General features: G+C 45.4%; 2 protein-coding genes and 1 long non-coding RNA gene across 11 annotated transcripts in view; 2 read left to right on the plus strand and 1 right to left on the minus strand.

Moving 5' to 3' along the window:
* LOC143787556 (laminin subunit beta-1-like) overlaps nucleotides 1–1,524 on the plus strand; it is a 64,616-nt gene extending 63,092 nt beyond the window's left edge. For all 4 annotated transcript variants that reach the window (XM_077276407.1, XM_077276404.1, XM_077276406.1 and 1 more), the window contains exon 35: nucleotides 837–1,524. In XM_077276407.1, the coding sequence (XP_077132522.1) occupies nucleotides 837–970 (134 nt within the window). In that variant the 3' untranslated portion in view covers nucleotides 971–1,524. The remainder of the gene's footprint in view (nucleotides 1–836) is intronic.
* The window catches only part of LOC143787560 (uncharacterized), a 131,168-nt gene that overhangs the window by 43,749 nt on the left and 70,929 nt on the right, over nucleotides 1–16,490 (minus strand). The window contains exons 5-6 of one of the 4 annotated variants that reach the window (XR_013218399.1): nucleotides 13,788–14,661; nucleotides 12,719–13,727 (exon numbers count right to left, since the gene is read on the minus strand). The exons of 1 other annotated variant lie outside the window; for it this stretch is intronic. This is a non-coding gene — a long non-coding RNA (uncharacterized LOC143787560). Of the gene's footprint in view, nucleotides 1–12,718; nucleotides 14,662–16,490 lie in introns of those variants that run through there. 2 more of the 4 variants (XR_013218398.1, XR_013218397.1) reach the window with 2 other exon arrangements.
* LAMB2 (laminin subunit beta 2) overlaps nucleotides 9,933–16,490 on the plus strand; it is a 73,606-nt gene continuing 67,048 nt past the window's right edge. For 2 of the 3 annotated variants that reach the window (XM_077276408.1, XM_077276409.1), the window contains exons 1-2: nucleotides 10,115–10,259; nucleotides 13,290–13,389. In XM_077276408.1, coding sequence (XP_077132523.1) covers nucleotides 13,362–13,389 — 28 coding nt within the window. In that variant the 5' untranslated portion in view covers nucleotides 10,115–10,259; nucleotides 13,290–13,361. Of the gene's footprint in view, nucleotides 10,260–13,289; nucleotides 13,390–16,490 lie in introns of all 3 variants that reach the window. The other variant, XM_077276411.1, reaches the window with a different exon arrangement.

A 16,490-nucleotide genomic window follows, 5' to 3' on the forward strand; every position in this document is an offset into this window, starting at 1 on the left:
TTTCCCTTCCTTTACTTCCCACTGTTTCACTAGGTTTGTGAATGCATATTTGTATGATTGGTATTTTCATTTATCCTTGTTAGTCTGGTTTTGTGTATTCTTATACACTAAAACTCCTCACTTCCCTGGGTGGGGGAGGGGACAGGTAGGGGCTTATTCAGGAGCTCATTAAAGCATGTGGACCCAGCGTCTTCACCATCAGAAGTAATATGGGGATCCGGGATCGCTTTAGAGATAGGGAAGGACCCCATAGCCCCGGGATATCTTGCTAGTGTGCCATGACAAAGTATGGCCATCATACACATGGCCGCCTGATGCTGGTTCTAGTCGGGGGTCCCAGCAGTCGGAGCTCCACCGATCTAGTAGTTACCACCTATCTTGTGAATAGCTGAAAACATCTTCTTGCCGGAATAACCCTTAAAGTGAAGTACAATCACTTTATGAGATGAAAAACCCTTTTAAGCTCGTCTTCTAGAATAAGCCAGCATACACTTACGTTGGGTTGTAGCACACTATACCCAGTCTCCATATCACCCTACTGAAGTCTTAGTAGGACCCTAGGGCCACAGTCGACCCTCATAATAATTCGCTACGAAGAGCGTCTCTTACTCTGGAGGACCCGTCCATGTGTTACACAGGCATCTAGTGTTTTCAATAGTACCTCATTTGTCCTATGGAGGCGCTGCAGAGAAATCAAACACTTGCTGCCACAGATTACAGCTGATCACCAGTGATTTTAGCAGCAGGACACTATCGTGGGGGGTAAAAAGTGGAGATCCCCTTGAAGGAACTATGGCACATGTAGGTGATCTTATCTACTTTTCTTCTTATTTCAGGTCTTGACGAAAGGTTTAAATCCAATGAAGAAGAGATCAGGTCGAAAATATCAGAACTTGAGAAGCTGGAGAATAAAACGAGCGGTCTGCTGGAGCACATCCGAGAAAGATCCATCGTCTACTCCACTTGTTAACGCCAATCAGTCACATCACTGTCCCCCCTCAGAAGACGCACTGACACAGGACCATCATTAATATTCTCAGTTATATCTGGAAAAGCTGGGTGACAACCAATATGGCTGCCATAATCACTCGCATAGGGGTTGGCACTCATATTTCCCCACACCCCAATAATAATAATATATATCCTACTTCCTTCTCACTATATAACTAGGTGGAGATGTTCTCCTGGAGTTTGGAAAAGATTGGTGACAACTCGGGTAGGAGTTGTAATGGCGGCCATATTGGTTGTCACCCAGCTTTCCCAAAAACTGATGAAACAGAAAATCTTAGAATGGAGAAAAGCAAACAGGAGGGCAAGAATATAACCCTGGACACAAGTTATAGGCCTTCCACAGGCCCTGGTGACCAGTGTGGAGGGTGCGACACCACAACAAGCCACCTTTGTGACATTGTAACTCACACGACCATCCAAAACCTGACGACAATCCTGTGTATTAGGAGGGTCCGGACCTCGATGTTCGTATACGGTCATGTGGTTGTATTAAAACAAATAATGCAAAATGTCTTCTCGCTGTTTTGTGTCATTTTCTAAAAATTCTGAATTTTTAATAATTTCCATATTACACCTACTGTGGAGAGCAGCTACAAGGAGACTCTGGAGGACTCAACCTATCAGATATTACAGGGACAACTTATTCATAGCAATAGGAACCATGTAATACCTTACTTCTCCTGTAGGGGAGAGGTGCAGGGTATTGTGTACACACATACCGGCAGTGAATAATCAGCACACTCAAGTATATACCAGAAGTGAAAAATCCGCACATGTAAATATATACCAGTGGTGAATAATACACACACAAATATATATCTGCAGTGAATAATCCGCACACACATAAATATATACCAGAAGTGAAAAATCCGCACACATACATCTATACCAGCAGTGAATAAAACACACACACATAACTGTATACCAGCAGTCAATAATCCACACACAAATATATACCAGCAGTGAATAATATACATAAATATATAACCGGTGAATAATCTGCACACATAAATCTATACCAACAGTGAATAATACACATAAATCTATATCAGCAGTGAATAATCTACACTCGCATAAATATATACCATCGGTGAATAATCCGCACACATAAATATATACCAGCAGTGAAAAATACACACACATACAGTTGTGGCCAAAAGTATTGACACCCCTGCAATTCTGTCAGATAATACTCAGTTTCTTCCTGAAAATGATTGCAAACACAAATTCGTTGGTATTATTATCTTCATTTAATTTGTCTTAAATGAAAAAAACACAAAAGAGAATGAAGCAAAAAGCAAAACATTGATCATTTCACACAAAACTCCAAAAATGGGCCAGACAAAAGTATTGGCACCCTCAGCCTAATACTTGGTTGCACAACCTTTAGGCTAGGTTCACATTGCGTTAGCGCAATCCGCTAGCGCTAAACGGATTGCCCTAACGCAATGTTTATTTAGGGATCGCGTTCGGGGGTCGCGTTAACGTCCCCGCTCTCGCAGATCCCCGATCTGTGAGAGCGGGGAACGGACCTCGGGCGCGCTGCGGACGCTGCAAGCAGCGTCCGAGGCGCGTCACAGAAGAACGGCACATCACTAGCGTGAGCCGAAAAAGGCACGCGCTAGTGATGCGCTGCAGGCGAATTTAACATTGCTGTCAATGGGTGCGCTAACGGACCCGTTGCACGGCGTTAATTGCGACATTTTCGCCGTGCAACGCTGTCCGTTAGCGATCACCCATTAACGCAATGTGAACCCAGCCTTAGCCAAAATACCTGCGACCAACCGCTTCCGGTAACCATCAATGAGTTTCTTACAATGCTCTGCTGGAATTTTAGACCAATCTTCTTTGGCAAACTGCTCCAGGTCCCTGATATTTGAAGGGTGCCTTCTCCAAACTGCCATTTTTAGATCTCTCCACAGGTGTTCTATGGGATTCAGGTCTGGACTCCTTGCTGGCCACCTTAGAAGTCTCCAGTGCTTTCTCTCCATCCATTTTCTAGTGCTTTTTGAAGTGTGTTTTGGGTCATTGTCCTGCTGGAAGACCCATGATCTCTGAGGGAGACCCAGCTTTCTCACACTGGGCCCTACATTATGCTGCAAAATTTGTTGGTAGTCTTCAGACTTCATAATGCCATGCACACGGTCAAGCAGTCCAGTGCCAGAGGGAGCAAAGCAACCCCAAAACATCAGGGAACCTCCGCCATGTTTGACTGTAGGGACCGTGTTCTTTTCTTTGAATGTCTCTTTTTTTCTCCTGTAAACTCTATGTTGATTCCTTTGCCCAAAAAGCTCTACTTTTGTCTCATCTGACCAGAGAACATTCTTCCAAAACAATTTAGGCTTTTTCAGGTAAGTTTTGGCAAACTCCAGCCTGGCTTTTTTATGTCTCGGGGTAAGAAGTGGGGTCTTCCTGGGTCTCCTACCATACAGTCCCTTTTCATTCAGATGCCGACGGATAGTACAGGTTGACACTGCTGTACCCTCGGACTGCAGGGCAGCTTGAACTTGTTTGGATGTTAGTCGAGGTTCTTTATCCAACATCCGCACAATCTTGCGTTGAAATCTCTTGTCAATTTTTCTTTTCCGTCCACATCTAGGGAGGTTAGCCACAGTGCCATGGGCTTTACACTTCTTGATGACACTGCGCACGGTAGACACAGGAACATTCAGGTCTTTGGAGATGGACTTGTAGCCTTGAGATTGCTCATGATTCCTCACAATTTGGTTTCTCAAGTCCTCAGACAGTTCTTTGGTCTTCTTTCTTTTCTCCATGCTCAATGTGGTACACACAAGGACACAGGACAGAGGTTGAGTCAACTTTAATCCATGTCCACTGGCTGCAAGTGTGATTTAGTTATTGCCAACACCTGTTAGGTGCCACAGGTAAGTTACAGGGGCTGTTAATTACACAAATTAGAGAAGCATCACATGATTGTTCTAACGGTGCCAATACTTTTGTCCACCCCCTTTTTTATGTTTGGTGTGGAATTATATCCAATTTGGCTTTAGGACAATTCTTTTTGTGTTTTTTCATTTAAGACAAATTAAATGAAGATAATAATACCAAAGAATTTGTGTTTGCAATCATTTTCAGGAAGAAACTGAGTATTATCTGACAGAACTGCAGGGGTGTCAATACTTTTGGCCACAACTGTAAATCTATACCAGCAGTGAATAATACACACACATAAATATGTAACAGCGGTGAATAATCCGCAGACACAAATATATAACAGCAGTGAATACACACACATAAATATATACCAGCAGTGACTAATCCACACACATAAATCTATACTAGCAGTGAAATCTGCACACAAATATATACCAGTAGTGAATAATCCACACACAAATACACTGCTCAAAAAAATAAAGGGAACACTTAAACAACAGAATATGACTCCAAGTAAATCTAACTTCTGTGAAATCAAACTGTCCACTTAGGAAGCAACACTGATTGACAATCAATTTCACATGCTGTTGTGCAAATGGAATAGAAAACAGATGCAAATTATTAGCAATTATCAAGACACCCTCAATAAAGGAGTGGTTCAGCAGGTGGGGACCACAGACCACATCTCAGTACCAATGCTTTCTGACTGATGTTTTGGTCACTTTTAAATGTTGGTTGTGCTTTCACACTCGAGGTAGCATGAGACGGACTCTACAACCCACACAAGTGGCTCAGGTAGTGCAGCTCATCCAGGATGGCACATCAATGTGAGCTGTGGCAAGGTTTGCTGTGTCTGTCAATGTAGTCTCTAGAGGCTGGAGGCGCTACCAGGAGACAGGCCAGTACACCAGGAGACGTGGAAGGGGCCTTAGGAGGGCAACAACCCAGCAGCAGGACTGCTACCTCAGCCTTTGTGCAAGGAGGAACAGGAGGAGCACTGCCAGAGCCCTGCAAAATTACCTCCAGCAGGCCACAAATGTGCATGTGTCTGCACAAACGGTTAGAAACTGACTCCATGAGGATAGTCTGAGTGCCCGACGTACACAGATGGGGGTTGTGCTTGCAGCCCAACACCGTGCAGGACGCTTGGCATTTGCCACAGAACACCAGGATTGGCAATTTCGCCACTGGTGCCCTGTGCTCTTCACAGATGAAAGCAGGTTCACACTGAGCACATGTGACAGACGTGACAGAGTCTGGAGACGCCGTGGAGAGCGATCTGCCTGCAACATCCTTCAGCATGACCGGTTTGGCAGTGGGTCAGTAATGGTGTGGGGTGGCATTTCTTTGGACCGCCGCACAGCCCTCCATGTGCTCGCCAGAGGTAGCCTGACTGCCGAGATGAGATCCTCAGACCCCTTGTGAGACCATATGCTGGTGCGGTTGGCCCTGGGTTCCTCCCAATGCAGACAATGCCAGACCTCATGTGGATGGAGTGTGTCAGCAGTTCCTGCAAGATGAAGGCATTGAAGTTATGGACTGGCCCGCCCATTCCCCAAACCTGAATCCGATTAAACACATCTGGGACATCATGTCTCGCTCCATCCACCAACGTCACGTTGCACCACAGACTGTCCAGGAGTTGGCGGATGCTTTAGTCCAGGTCTGGGAGATCCCTCAGGAGACCATCTGCCGTCTCATCAGGAGCATGCCTGGGTGTTGTACAGTAGGGAGGTCATACAAGCACGTGGAGACCACACACAATACTGAGCATCATTTCCTTGTCATGAGGCATTTCCACTGAGGTTGGATCAGGCTGTAATTTGATTTTCCACTTTGATCTTGAGCATGATTCCAAATCCAGACCTCCATGGGATATTCATTTTGATTTACATTGATAATTGTTATGTTTTATTGTTCTGAACACATTCCACTATGCAATGAATAAAAATTTGCAACTGGAATATTTCATTCAGAGATATCTAGGATGTGGGATTTTAGTGTTTTCCTTTTATTTTTTTGAGCAGTGTATATACCAGCAGTGAATAATCCACACATATAAATATATACCATTGGTGAATAATCCGCACACATAAATATATACCAGCAGCGAATACACACACACATAAATATATACCAGCAGTGAATAATCCGCACACACAAATATATACCAGCAGTGAATAATCCAGACACAAAAATCTATACCAGCAGTGAATAATCCACGCACCCAGACATATACCAGCAGTGAATAATATACATAAATATATAAGGCTGCCGTCACACTAGCAGTATTTGGTCAGTATTTTACATCAGTATTTGTAAGCCAAAACCAGGAGTGGGTGATAAATGCAGAAGTGGAGCATATGTTTCTATTATACTTTTCCTCTAATTGTTCCACTCCTGGTTTTGGCTTACAAATACTGGTGTAAAATACTGACCAAATACTGCTAGTGTGACAGCAGCCTAGAATAATCTGCACACATAAATATATACCAGCAGTGAATAATCCACACACATAAATATATACCAGCAGTGAAAAATCCACACGCGTAAATATATACCAGCAGTGAATAATCCACACATTATATATATACCAGCAGTTAATAATCCACACACATAAATCTATACCAGCGGTGAATAATCCACATATATAAATATATACCAGCTTTGAATAATCCCCACACACATAAATCTATACCAGCAGTGAATAATCCACACATTATATATATACCAGCGGTGAATAATCCACATATATAAATATATACCAGCTTTGAATAATCCCCACACACATAAATCTATACCAGCAGTGAATAATCCACACATTATATATATACCAGCGGTGAATAATCCACATATATAAATATATACCAGCTTTGAATAATCCCCACACACATAAATATATACCAGCAATGAATAATCCATATATATCTACTATATAATTGTCTAAGGGGTACGTCCGTCTGTCTGTCCCGGAAATCCCGAGTCGCTGATTGGTCTCGCCAGCTGTCTGTCCTGGCTGCTGCGACCAATCAGCGACGGGCACAGTCCGATTAGTCCCTCCCTACTTCTGTCCAGTCAGTGCCCGGCACCCGCTCCATACTCCCCTCCAGTCAGCGCTCACACAGGGTTAATGGCAGCATAAACGGACCGCTGTTGTGAATTCTGCTTTTGGGCTCCCTCCGGTGGTAGTAGGTGGTAATGCAGTTGCCCCTGAGTTGCAGTCCTGGTCAGGTGTATCTGCTGATTGCAGATCTGACTGGGGTATTTAGGTGTGCAGGATTCATTAGTCCTTGCCAGTTGTCAATTGTTGTTGGGGTGTAGGACCTCTGCCTGGTTCCTCCTGCCTTTCTGCCAAATCAGCAAAGATAAGTGTCTGGTTCTTTTTCCCTGTGGCACACATGTTGTGTGCTTCACAATTCAGTGCTATTCTTTGTGTTTTCTTGTCCAGCTTAGATTGTGTCAGTATTTTCTCAGTCTTGCTGGATTCTCTGGAGTGGCAGATATACATTCCATGTCTTCAGTTAGATTGTGGAACTTTTTGTATTATCTGCTGTGGATATTTTTGGAAGGGTTTTAATACTGACCGCCTAGTTATCTGTCCTATCCTTTCCTATTTAGCTAGAGTGGCCTCTTCTGCTAAATCCTGTTTTCTACCTGCGTGTGTCTATTCTTCTCCTACTCACAGTCATTATTTGTGGGGGGCTGCCTATCCTTTGGGGGTCTGCTCTGAGGCAAGATAGCATTCTCATTTCCATCTATAGGGGTATTTAGTCCTCCGGCTGTGTCGAGGTGTCTAGGGAGTGTTAGGTACATTCCACGGCTACTTCTAGTTGCGGTGTTAGTTCAGGATTGCGCACACATAAATATATACCAGCAGTGAATACTCCGCACACACATAAATAAATACCAGCAGTGAATAATCCATATATATAAATATATACCAGCAGTGAATACTCCGCACACACATAAATATATACCGGCAGTGGGCTCGTCAGATCTCTCCAATAAACCGCAGACTGAGATGCCTTATGACAGGTTCTGACTTGATGAAGCCCCCTTATTTTGTGACATGTTGGTGCCCCCACACTACAGCAGTAGCTGTGCGGCTCTGATAGAAGCCTGAACGGTCTATACACACTGCCACCTTAACAAGCCAGAGTCCTCCTGCCTCAGGGTGCAGGGTGTGTGGCTGCCATGTCTTTAATACGATCTTATCCCATAGCACAGTACTGAACATATCGCCTTGGGGTAACACATAGCCCCCATCTCCTGATATATGCATTGTGGGGGATTTATAGGTAAGAAAAGGGGGCAAAACAAGGTCCAGGTGACATCTTTCCATATATGATTCTCTGACCCTGGTTCTGCATTCTGAGGTGGCGGCCATTCCCAGGAGGGGACTGTAGGGCTCCGTTCACACAATGAACTTTTTAGAGAGTTTTTAATCTTGTAGATTTTCTGCACAGATTAAGTAAGATAGTTTAACTGCATTTTTTTTTAAATACGCAGTGTCCTAAACTGATTGTGGGAAGGTAGCCTAGGAGAGGTGGATGCACCCATAGACCTTCTCTATGTGACACATATAGTACTGTAATCTCATGCACAGGTGCAATGTCAGCTCGTCACCACTAGGGGGCAGTGTGTGGTTATTGCTGAATGCAGCAGAGAAAGCTCCACAGATACTGGGCATCATAGGAAGGTGAGACTCCAGAGCTGAAAGCAGCAGGTTCCTGAATGCAGCTCTGGATGTAACTAGAGCATGAAACAAAATATAACTGAAGATGGACTATACCAGGATAAGCGGTGCTGGATGCTGCTGATCTCTTTCTGCAGTATTAACAGTCACCGATCAGCTTTATAAGAAATGTCTTCTTCTGTTCCAAACACTGATTGAAATCTAATGAACCTACTCTCAGTAACAAAGAGGTTCTTCAGCAGCTACAGTATTTTATAGTACTGTGTTCTAGTGGCTAAAAAATATAAATATACAGCTGTGCACCTACACATCTACAATATACAGCTACTCAGCTCAGCTGCTGCAGAACCTCATAATCCACACCTCAGCTGTTCTAGAACCTCAATACACACCTCAGCTGCTGCAGAACCTCATAATACAGACCTCTGTCACTGCAGAACCTCACAATAAACACCTCAGCTGCTGCAGAACCTCATAATACACCTCAGCTGTTGTAGAACCTCAGTACACACCTCCGCTGCTGCAGAACCTCATAATACAGATTTAAGTAGCTGAAGAACCTCATAATACACACCTCAGCTGCTGTAGAACCTCATAATACAGACCACATCTTCTGAAGAACCTTCTAATACCCCTCATGTGCTGCAGAACCTCGATACTCACCTCAGCAGCTGCCAAACTTCATAATACACCTCAGCTGCTGCAGAATCTCATAATACACCTTAGCTGCTGCAGAACCTCATAATACAGACCACAGCTGCTGAAGAACCTCATAATACACCTTAGCTGCAGCAGAACCTCATAATACACATCTCAGCTGCTGCGGAACCTCACAATACACCTCAGATGCTGCAGAACAGATATATTTGCGCTGTGCACAGGCCGTCCTCACACCAGTCCCGGGGGGTCTCACGTCCCTGGTGGCCTGTCCCCCACACAACATGTCAGTGTCATACAGTGGTGGAGTGTAACCTGAGCGGGGGGCTTAGCAGAACCTCATAATACACGTCTCAGCTGCTGCAGAACCTCATAATACAGACCACAGCAGCCGAAGAACCTCATAATACAGACCACAACTGCTGAAGAACCTCATAATACAGACCACAACTGCTGAAGAATCTCATAATACAGACCACAGCAGCTGGAGAACCTCATAATACACCTTAGCTGCTGCAGAACCTCATAATACAGACCACAACTGCGGAAGAACCTCATAATACAGACCACAGCAGCTGATGAACCTGATAATACAAGTCTCAGCTGGTGGAGAACCTCATAATACACCTCAGCTGCTGCAGAACCTCATAATACACCTCTGCTGCTGCAGAACAGATATATTTGCGCTGTGCACAGGCCGTCCTCACACCAGTCCCCGGGGGTCTCACGTCCCTGGTGCCCTGTCCCCCACACAACATGTCAGTGTCATCCAGTGGTGGAGTGTAACCTGAGCGGGGGGCTTAGTACCACCCTCAGTCCCAGCACTGGGAACACTCCAGCATTGTATGTGCAGCTTCTGGCGGAGTCTGCAGTGACGGCTGCACGGAAACTTCTCCTCCTCCTCAATAACAGAACTTTCTTCTGGATAGAAATAACGGCAGAGCTCCGAAGTGACAGCCTGAGGGGAGCCGGGACCCCCGACCTGCACCACAGAGAGCGGGTAAGTGCCAGGACCCCGGACACCAGGGGGCAAGAACATCTCCTTACCTTATGTATGTGTAACAGCCGTGAGGACAGTGATGATGATGTATGTACAGCGCTGCGGAATATGATGGCGCCATATAAGCAAAGCATAATAAATCCATCCATCATAGCGTAGCTGACACTCCTCTGTCCGTGTCGCTATCAGTCCTCGAGATTTACAGAAAAAAAGGAAAAATTCAGGCGGCACTCGTGGGGTCCGAAAAAAAACAAATATGAGGTTTTAGTCACCCCTCTACGTGCGAGGTTTCAGCTTCCCAGCAGAGGCCGGGGGTCTCACGTCTCTGTCCCCCCACTCAACATGTCAGGGTCAAGAACACACTTTTTGTAAGCAATGTGTGCAGGTCTGGAGAAATACAGCAGCTGGGAGTAGTAGTGCTATGGGACAGACCAGAGACGGCCGGGAACATTAGGACCACTTGTTTGGCAGCTTCAGAATAGGAGATGACTCCATGTCAGACACCGGTGTAACCTCCGAGGATCCAGCGTCTGCCTTCATCTCACTAGATGGCTGGATGGTATAATGAGTGATGAGCGTCACAGGAGGACCCCACCCAGAAGAATCAGGTGGAAGAGTCGGGGGAAGACTAATAAATGACGCAATTCACATGGAGACTGTACTGGACCCACTGCATCTAAGGTTGACCATTTGAGAATTAAAGTATTTATTTTTTCAGCCTCCACTAGTGGGCGCTCACTGTATCAATTTATTATAGTGTCCCATGGGAGCTGTATACATCTATATGCAGTGAGCTCCCCCTAGTGATGGCTGTATAAATCTGTACATGGTGAGCTCCCCCTAGAGATGGCTGTATAAATTTGTATGTAGTGAGCTCACCCCAGTGGTAGATGTAAAGATCTGTATATAGTGAGAGACCCATAGTGGTGGCTGTATACATCTGACTGCAATGAGCTTCCCCCAGTGGTGGGTGTATAAATCTGTATGTACAGTGCTCCCACTAGAGGTGACTGTATAAATTTGTATATCGTGAGCTCCCTCTAGTGGTGGCTGTATAAACCTCTATGTAGTGAGCATTTTCTAGTGGTGGCTGTATAAACCTCTATGTAGTGAGCTCCCTCTAGTGGTGGCTGTATAAATCTGTATATAGTGAGTTCCCCTAGTGGTGGCTGTGTATGTAGTGAGCTCCCTCTAGTGGTGGCTGTATAAATCTGTATGTAGTGTGCTCCCTCTAGTGGTGGCTGTATAAATCTGTATGTAGTGAGCTCCTTGCTAGTGGTAGCTGTATAAATCTGTATGCAGAGTTCCCCTAGTGGTGGCTGTATAAATCTGTATATAGTGAGTTCCCCTAGTGGTGGCTGTATAAATCTGTATATAGTGAGCTCCCCTAGTGGTGGCTGTATAAATCTGTATATAGTGAGTTCCCCTAGTGGTGGCTGTATAAATCTGTATGCAGTGAGTTCCCCTAGTGGTGGCTGTATAAATCTGTATGTAGTGAGCTCCCCCTAGTGGTGGCTGTATAAATCTGTATGCAGTGAGCTCCCCCTAGTGGTGGCTGTATAATCTGTATGTAGTGAGCTCCCCTAGTGGTGGCTGTATAAATCTGTATGTAGTGAGCTCCCCCTAGTGGTGGCTGTATAAATCTGTATGCAGTGAGTTCCCCTAGTGGTGGCTGTATAAATCTGTATGCAGTGAGCTCCCCCTAGTGGTGGCTAATCTGTATATAGTGAGCTCCCCTAGTGGTGGCTGTATAAATCTGTATATAGTGAGTTCCCCTAGTGGTGGCTGTATAAATCTGTATATAGTGAGTTCCCCTAGTGGTGGCTGTATAAATCTGTATATAGTGAGCTCCCCTAGTGGTGGCTGTATAAATCTGTATATAGTGAGTTCCCCTAGTGGTGGCTGTATAAATCTGTATATAGTGAGTTCCCCTAGTGGTGGCTGTATAAATCTGTATATAGTGAGGTCCCCTAGTGGTGGCTGTATAAATGTGTATATAGTGAGCTCCTGCACGTGGTAGCTGTATAAATCTATGTACTGAGCTTCTTTTAGAGGTGTGTCTATACATCTGTGTACAATCAGCTCCCTCTAGTGGTCGCTGTATAAATCTGTATATAGTGAGCTCCCCCTAGTGGTAGCTGTATAAACATCCATGTAGTGAGCTCCTTTTAGAGGTGTCTCTATACATCTGTGTACAATCAGCTTTCTCTAGTGGTGGCTGACAACAAACAAAATCTTATTTTCTAGCTTTATCCAGTCCTGATACATTCTATTGGTCTCTATAAATATAAATAAAACTGTGATCCATTTAAAGGATTTTGGATCATTTAGATTAAAAATAATTAGAACATAATATAATGGACCGCCCCGACTCCAGGAGAAGTTGGCAAATCTCCTGGGAGCTCAAGAATCCTCCCGGAAGTAGAGCTTCACATAGTTTTCTTCACTGTAAGCAAATTCAGGGCTCAGAGAACAGGAAGTGGAAGGGGTGTGGCCTGTGAAGAGGGGAGTGGTTATTCAAATGTTGCAAAGGTCATGCTGCCTTGTCAAAATGTCACCCACCACGAACTCAAAAGATCCCATTTTATGTCAATGAGATTAACGTTTCTTGGGATTTGTAATGGAAGCCACAAGTACTTGAAAAAAGACAAAAGGTTTGTCGATGGCGTCCATTTTTTAAATGGGAACATGATGTAATCAAACATATTCTCAGATATTTTAATCCCTATTACACTGATTTCCAGATTAATAATAATAAAACAATATAGCTAATAGCAACCAGAATTACCAACATTTGAATCCCAAATCATCGGATATGTTAAGTCCCGCCCAAAATTTCCCCCTTTAAATTTGCATAAACCACTCCTTTTTTGTGAACCAGTATATGGACCAGTCCCTGTTGGTTGCCGTGGGCGACAATCACTTTTTTTGTTTTTGTACAGTTTATTCCAGAATTACAGCAGAAACGTATTTTCTTAGCAGTGACGGTCGTCTGAGCCAAATTCACAATGAATTCCATCTTTCTTTCAGCGCTGCCAGATTTACTGAGGCAGAGACGGCTTCTCCAAACCCAGCGCCGAGAGCTGCACCCGTCCTGCTGCCATGCTGCCTGCCAGCATCGTAATAACCGGTACGTCACTACTGGGTTTAGACAGAAATCTGGGGAAAATGGCGACTAATCGTGGGTCAGGGCCTGAGAGATCCCACATGTGGTCGGAGGATCCAACACCGATGCTGCAGCCTCCATTATGGATGAGGCTGGGGCCAAATGGAGTCATAGAAAACCTGAGGAGGAGGAGAAGATATATATTACCTCCCTCTGTGATATCACCACCGATCTATACCTCCCTCTGTGATGTCACCACCGATCTATACCTCCCTCTGTGATGTCACCACTGATCTATACCTCCCTCTGTGATGTCACCACCGATCTATACCTCCCTCTGTGATGTCACCACCGATCTATACCTCCCTCTGATGTCACCACCGATCTATACCTCCCTCAGTGATGTCACCACCGATCTATACCTCCCTCTGTGATGTCACCACCGATCTATACCTCCCTCTGTGATGTCACCACTGATCTAAACCTCCCTCAGTGATGTCACCACCGATCTAAACCTCCCTCAGTGATGTCACCACCGATCTATACCTCCCTCTGTGATGTCACCACTGATCTATACCTCCCTCTGTGATGTCACCACCGATCTATACCTCCCTCTGTGATGTCACTACCGATCTATACCTCCCTCTGTGATGTCACCACTGATCTATACCTCCCTCTGTGATGTCACCACTGATCTATACCTCCCTCTGTGATGTCACCACTGATCTATACCTCCCTCTGTGATGTCACCACTGATCTATACTATTTAGGGGGCTTCTTCACTAAGTCTTTCTTCCTATTATCCCCAGGATACTGATAATTTGCACATTTTACACCAGTTTAGCTTTGTCAAGCACAAGTGAGATCAGCAGGTTCCTGGTCCTGGAACATGACAGCAGCATAAAGTTCCACAAGTTCCAAAAGTCCAAAAATAACTTTTTTCAATTTTTTTCCCGAACAAAGGATAAAACATGGCAGGAAGCCGTCATCTCTCTTCCTGCAGTTCTTGACACAGTGAAAGGGTCTCGAAAAAGTGATTTATGTAATATTGTTCCCAGAGGTTTGGAAAGAAAACACATCATTAGTGAGACACTTTCCACCCACAGTCTTCCCCAACCTCCAAGCATCTGCTTCTGGAGTTATGTGCCTCGTCTGCACACGTGATTTCTGAAGGATAATTGCTCAGCGCAGAACAGTAGGAACGAAACCGCAGCAGTTCTCAGTCTACAAGATGCCAAGTTTTATCACTTGTTTTTTATGTTGTTGTTATTGTAACATTTCATGTGTAATTACAACCTGAAAATAACAACATAACCAATCAGAATGAAACAATGTAACGTATGTACACAGAGACAACAGCAGCAGAATAGTGAGTGCAGCTCTGGAGGATAATACAGGATGTAACTCAGGATCAGTAATGTAATGTATGTACACAGTGACTGCACCAGCAGAATAGTGAGTGCAGCTCTGGGGTATAATGCAGGATGTAACTCAGGATCAGTAATGTAATGTATGTACACAGTGACTGCACCAGCAGAATAGTGAGTGCAGCTCTGGAGTATAATACAGGATGTAACTCAGGATCAGTAATGTAATGTATGTACCCAGTGACTGCACCAGCAGAATAGTGAGTGCAGCTCTGGGGTATAAAACAGGATGTAACTCTGGATCAGTACAGGATCAGTAATGTAATGTATGTGCACAGTGTCTGCAGCTGAAGAATAGTGAGTGCAGCTCTGGAGTATAACACAGGATGTAACTCAGGATCAGTAATGTAATGTATGCACACAGTGACTGCACCAGCAGAATAGTGACTGCAGCTCTGGGGTATAATACAGGATGTAACTCTGGATCAGTACAGGATCAGTAATGTAATGTATGTGCACAGTGACTGCAGCTGCAGAATAGTGAGTGCAGCTCTGGAGTATAATACAGGAGGTAACTCAGGATCAGTATTGTAATGTATGTACACAGTGACTGCACCAGCAGAATAGTGAGTGCAGCTCTGGGGTATAATACAGGATGTAACTCAGAATCAGTAATGTAATGCATACCTCCCAACCGTCCCGGATCCCGCGGGACTGTCCTGATTTTGACAGCCAGCCCCGGGATCCCGGGCGGGACACTAATGTCCCGTGCCTGGGGCGGGGACAATGCAGGGGGCGGCACCTGAGTAGCTTAGGTTTGTGGCTGTTTTTTTTTTCTTATACATGCTGGGTCTCCTCCCGACCGATCCCTCCCCCGCCCCCGCCCCCTGTGTGTGCGGCGCTGCCACGCTGAGGAAGAGAGCCAGCAGCGATCAAGATGAGAGGTCAGCGACTCACTACCTGAGGTGTGTGCACGGAGCTCTGGCGTCTCCTGCTCTTAGCTGCTATCCCGGCAGAGAAGGAGAGACGGGGGAGGTGCCGGGACAGTGCAGAGCTGTGAGCAGCCGAAGAAACTGAAGAGCTGCACATGGACAGATCAGCCGCCCCTGCACCACAGAGGAGATTGTGTGTGTGTGTGATGTGTGTGTATGTGTGAGATGTGTGATGCTGCATTTGTGTGTGTGTCATGTGTGTATGAGGTATCTGGTGTGTGTGATGGCTGGGTGTGTGTGATGGCTGGGTGTGTGTGTGTGATGGGTGTGTGTGTGTGTGTGTGATGGGTGTGTGTGTGTGATGGCTGTGTGTGTGTGTGTGATGGCTGGGTGTGTGTGTGATGGCTGAGTGTGTGTGTGTGATGGCTGGGTATGTGTGTGTGTGATGGCTGGGTGTGTGTGATGGCTGGGTGTGTGTGTGTGTGATGGCTGCATGTGTGTGATGGCTGCGTGTGTGTGTGTGATGGCTGCGTGTGTGTGTGTGTGTGTGATGGCTGCGTGTGTGTGATGGCTGCGTGTGTGTGTGATGGCTGCGTGTGTGTGTGTGATGGCTGTGTGTGTGTGATGGCTGCGTGTGTGTGTGTGATGGCTGCGTGTGTGTGTGTGTGATGGCTGCATGTGTGTGTGATGGCTGTGTGTGTGTGTGTGATGGCTGTGTGTGTGTGTGTGATGGCTGCGTGTGTGTGATGACTGCGTGAGTGTGTGATGACTGCGTGTGTGTGTGATGACTGCGTGTGTGTGTGATGGATGTGTGTGTGATGGCTGC

Source organism: Ranitomeya variabilis, chromosome 8 (genome assembly GCF_051348905.1).
Source record: "Ranitomeya variabilis isolate aRanVar5 chromosome 8, aRanVar5.hap1, whole genome shotgun sequence".
Classification (NCBI taxonomy): Eukaryota; Metazoa; Chordata; class Amphibia; order Anura; family Dendrobatidae; genus Ranitomeya; species Ranitomeya variabilis.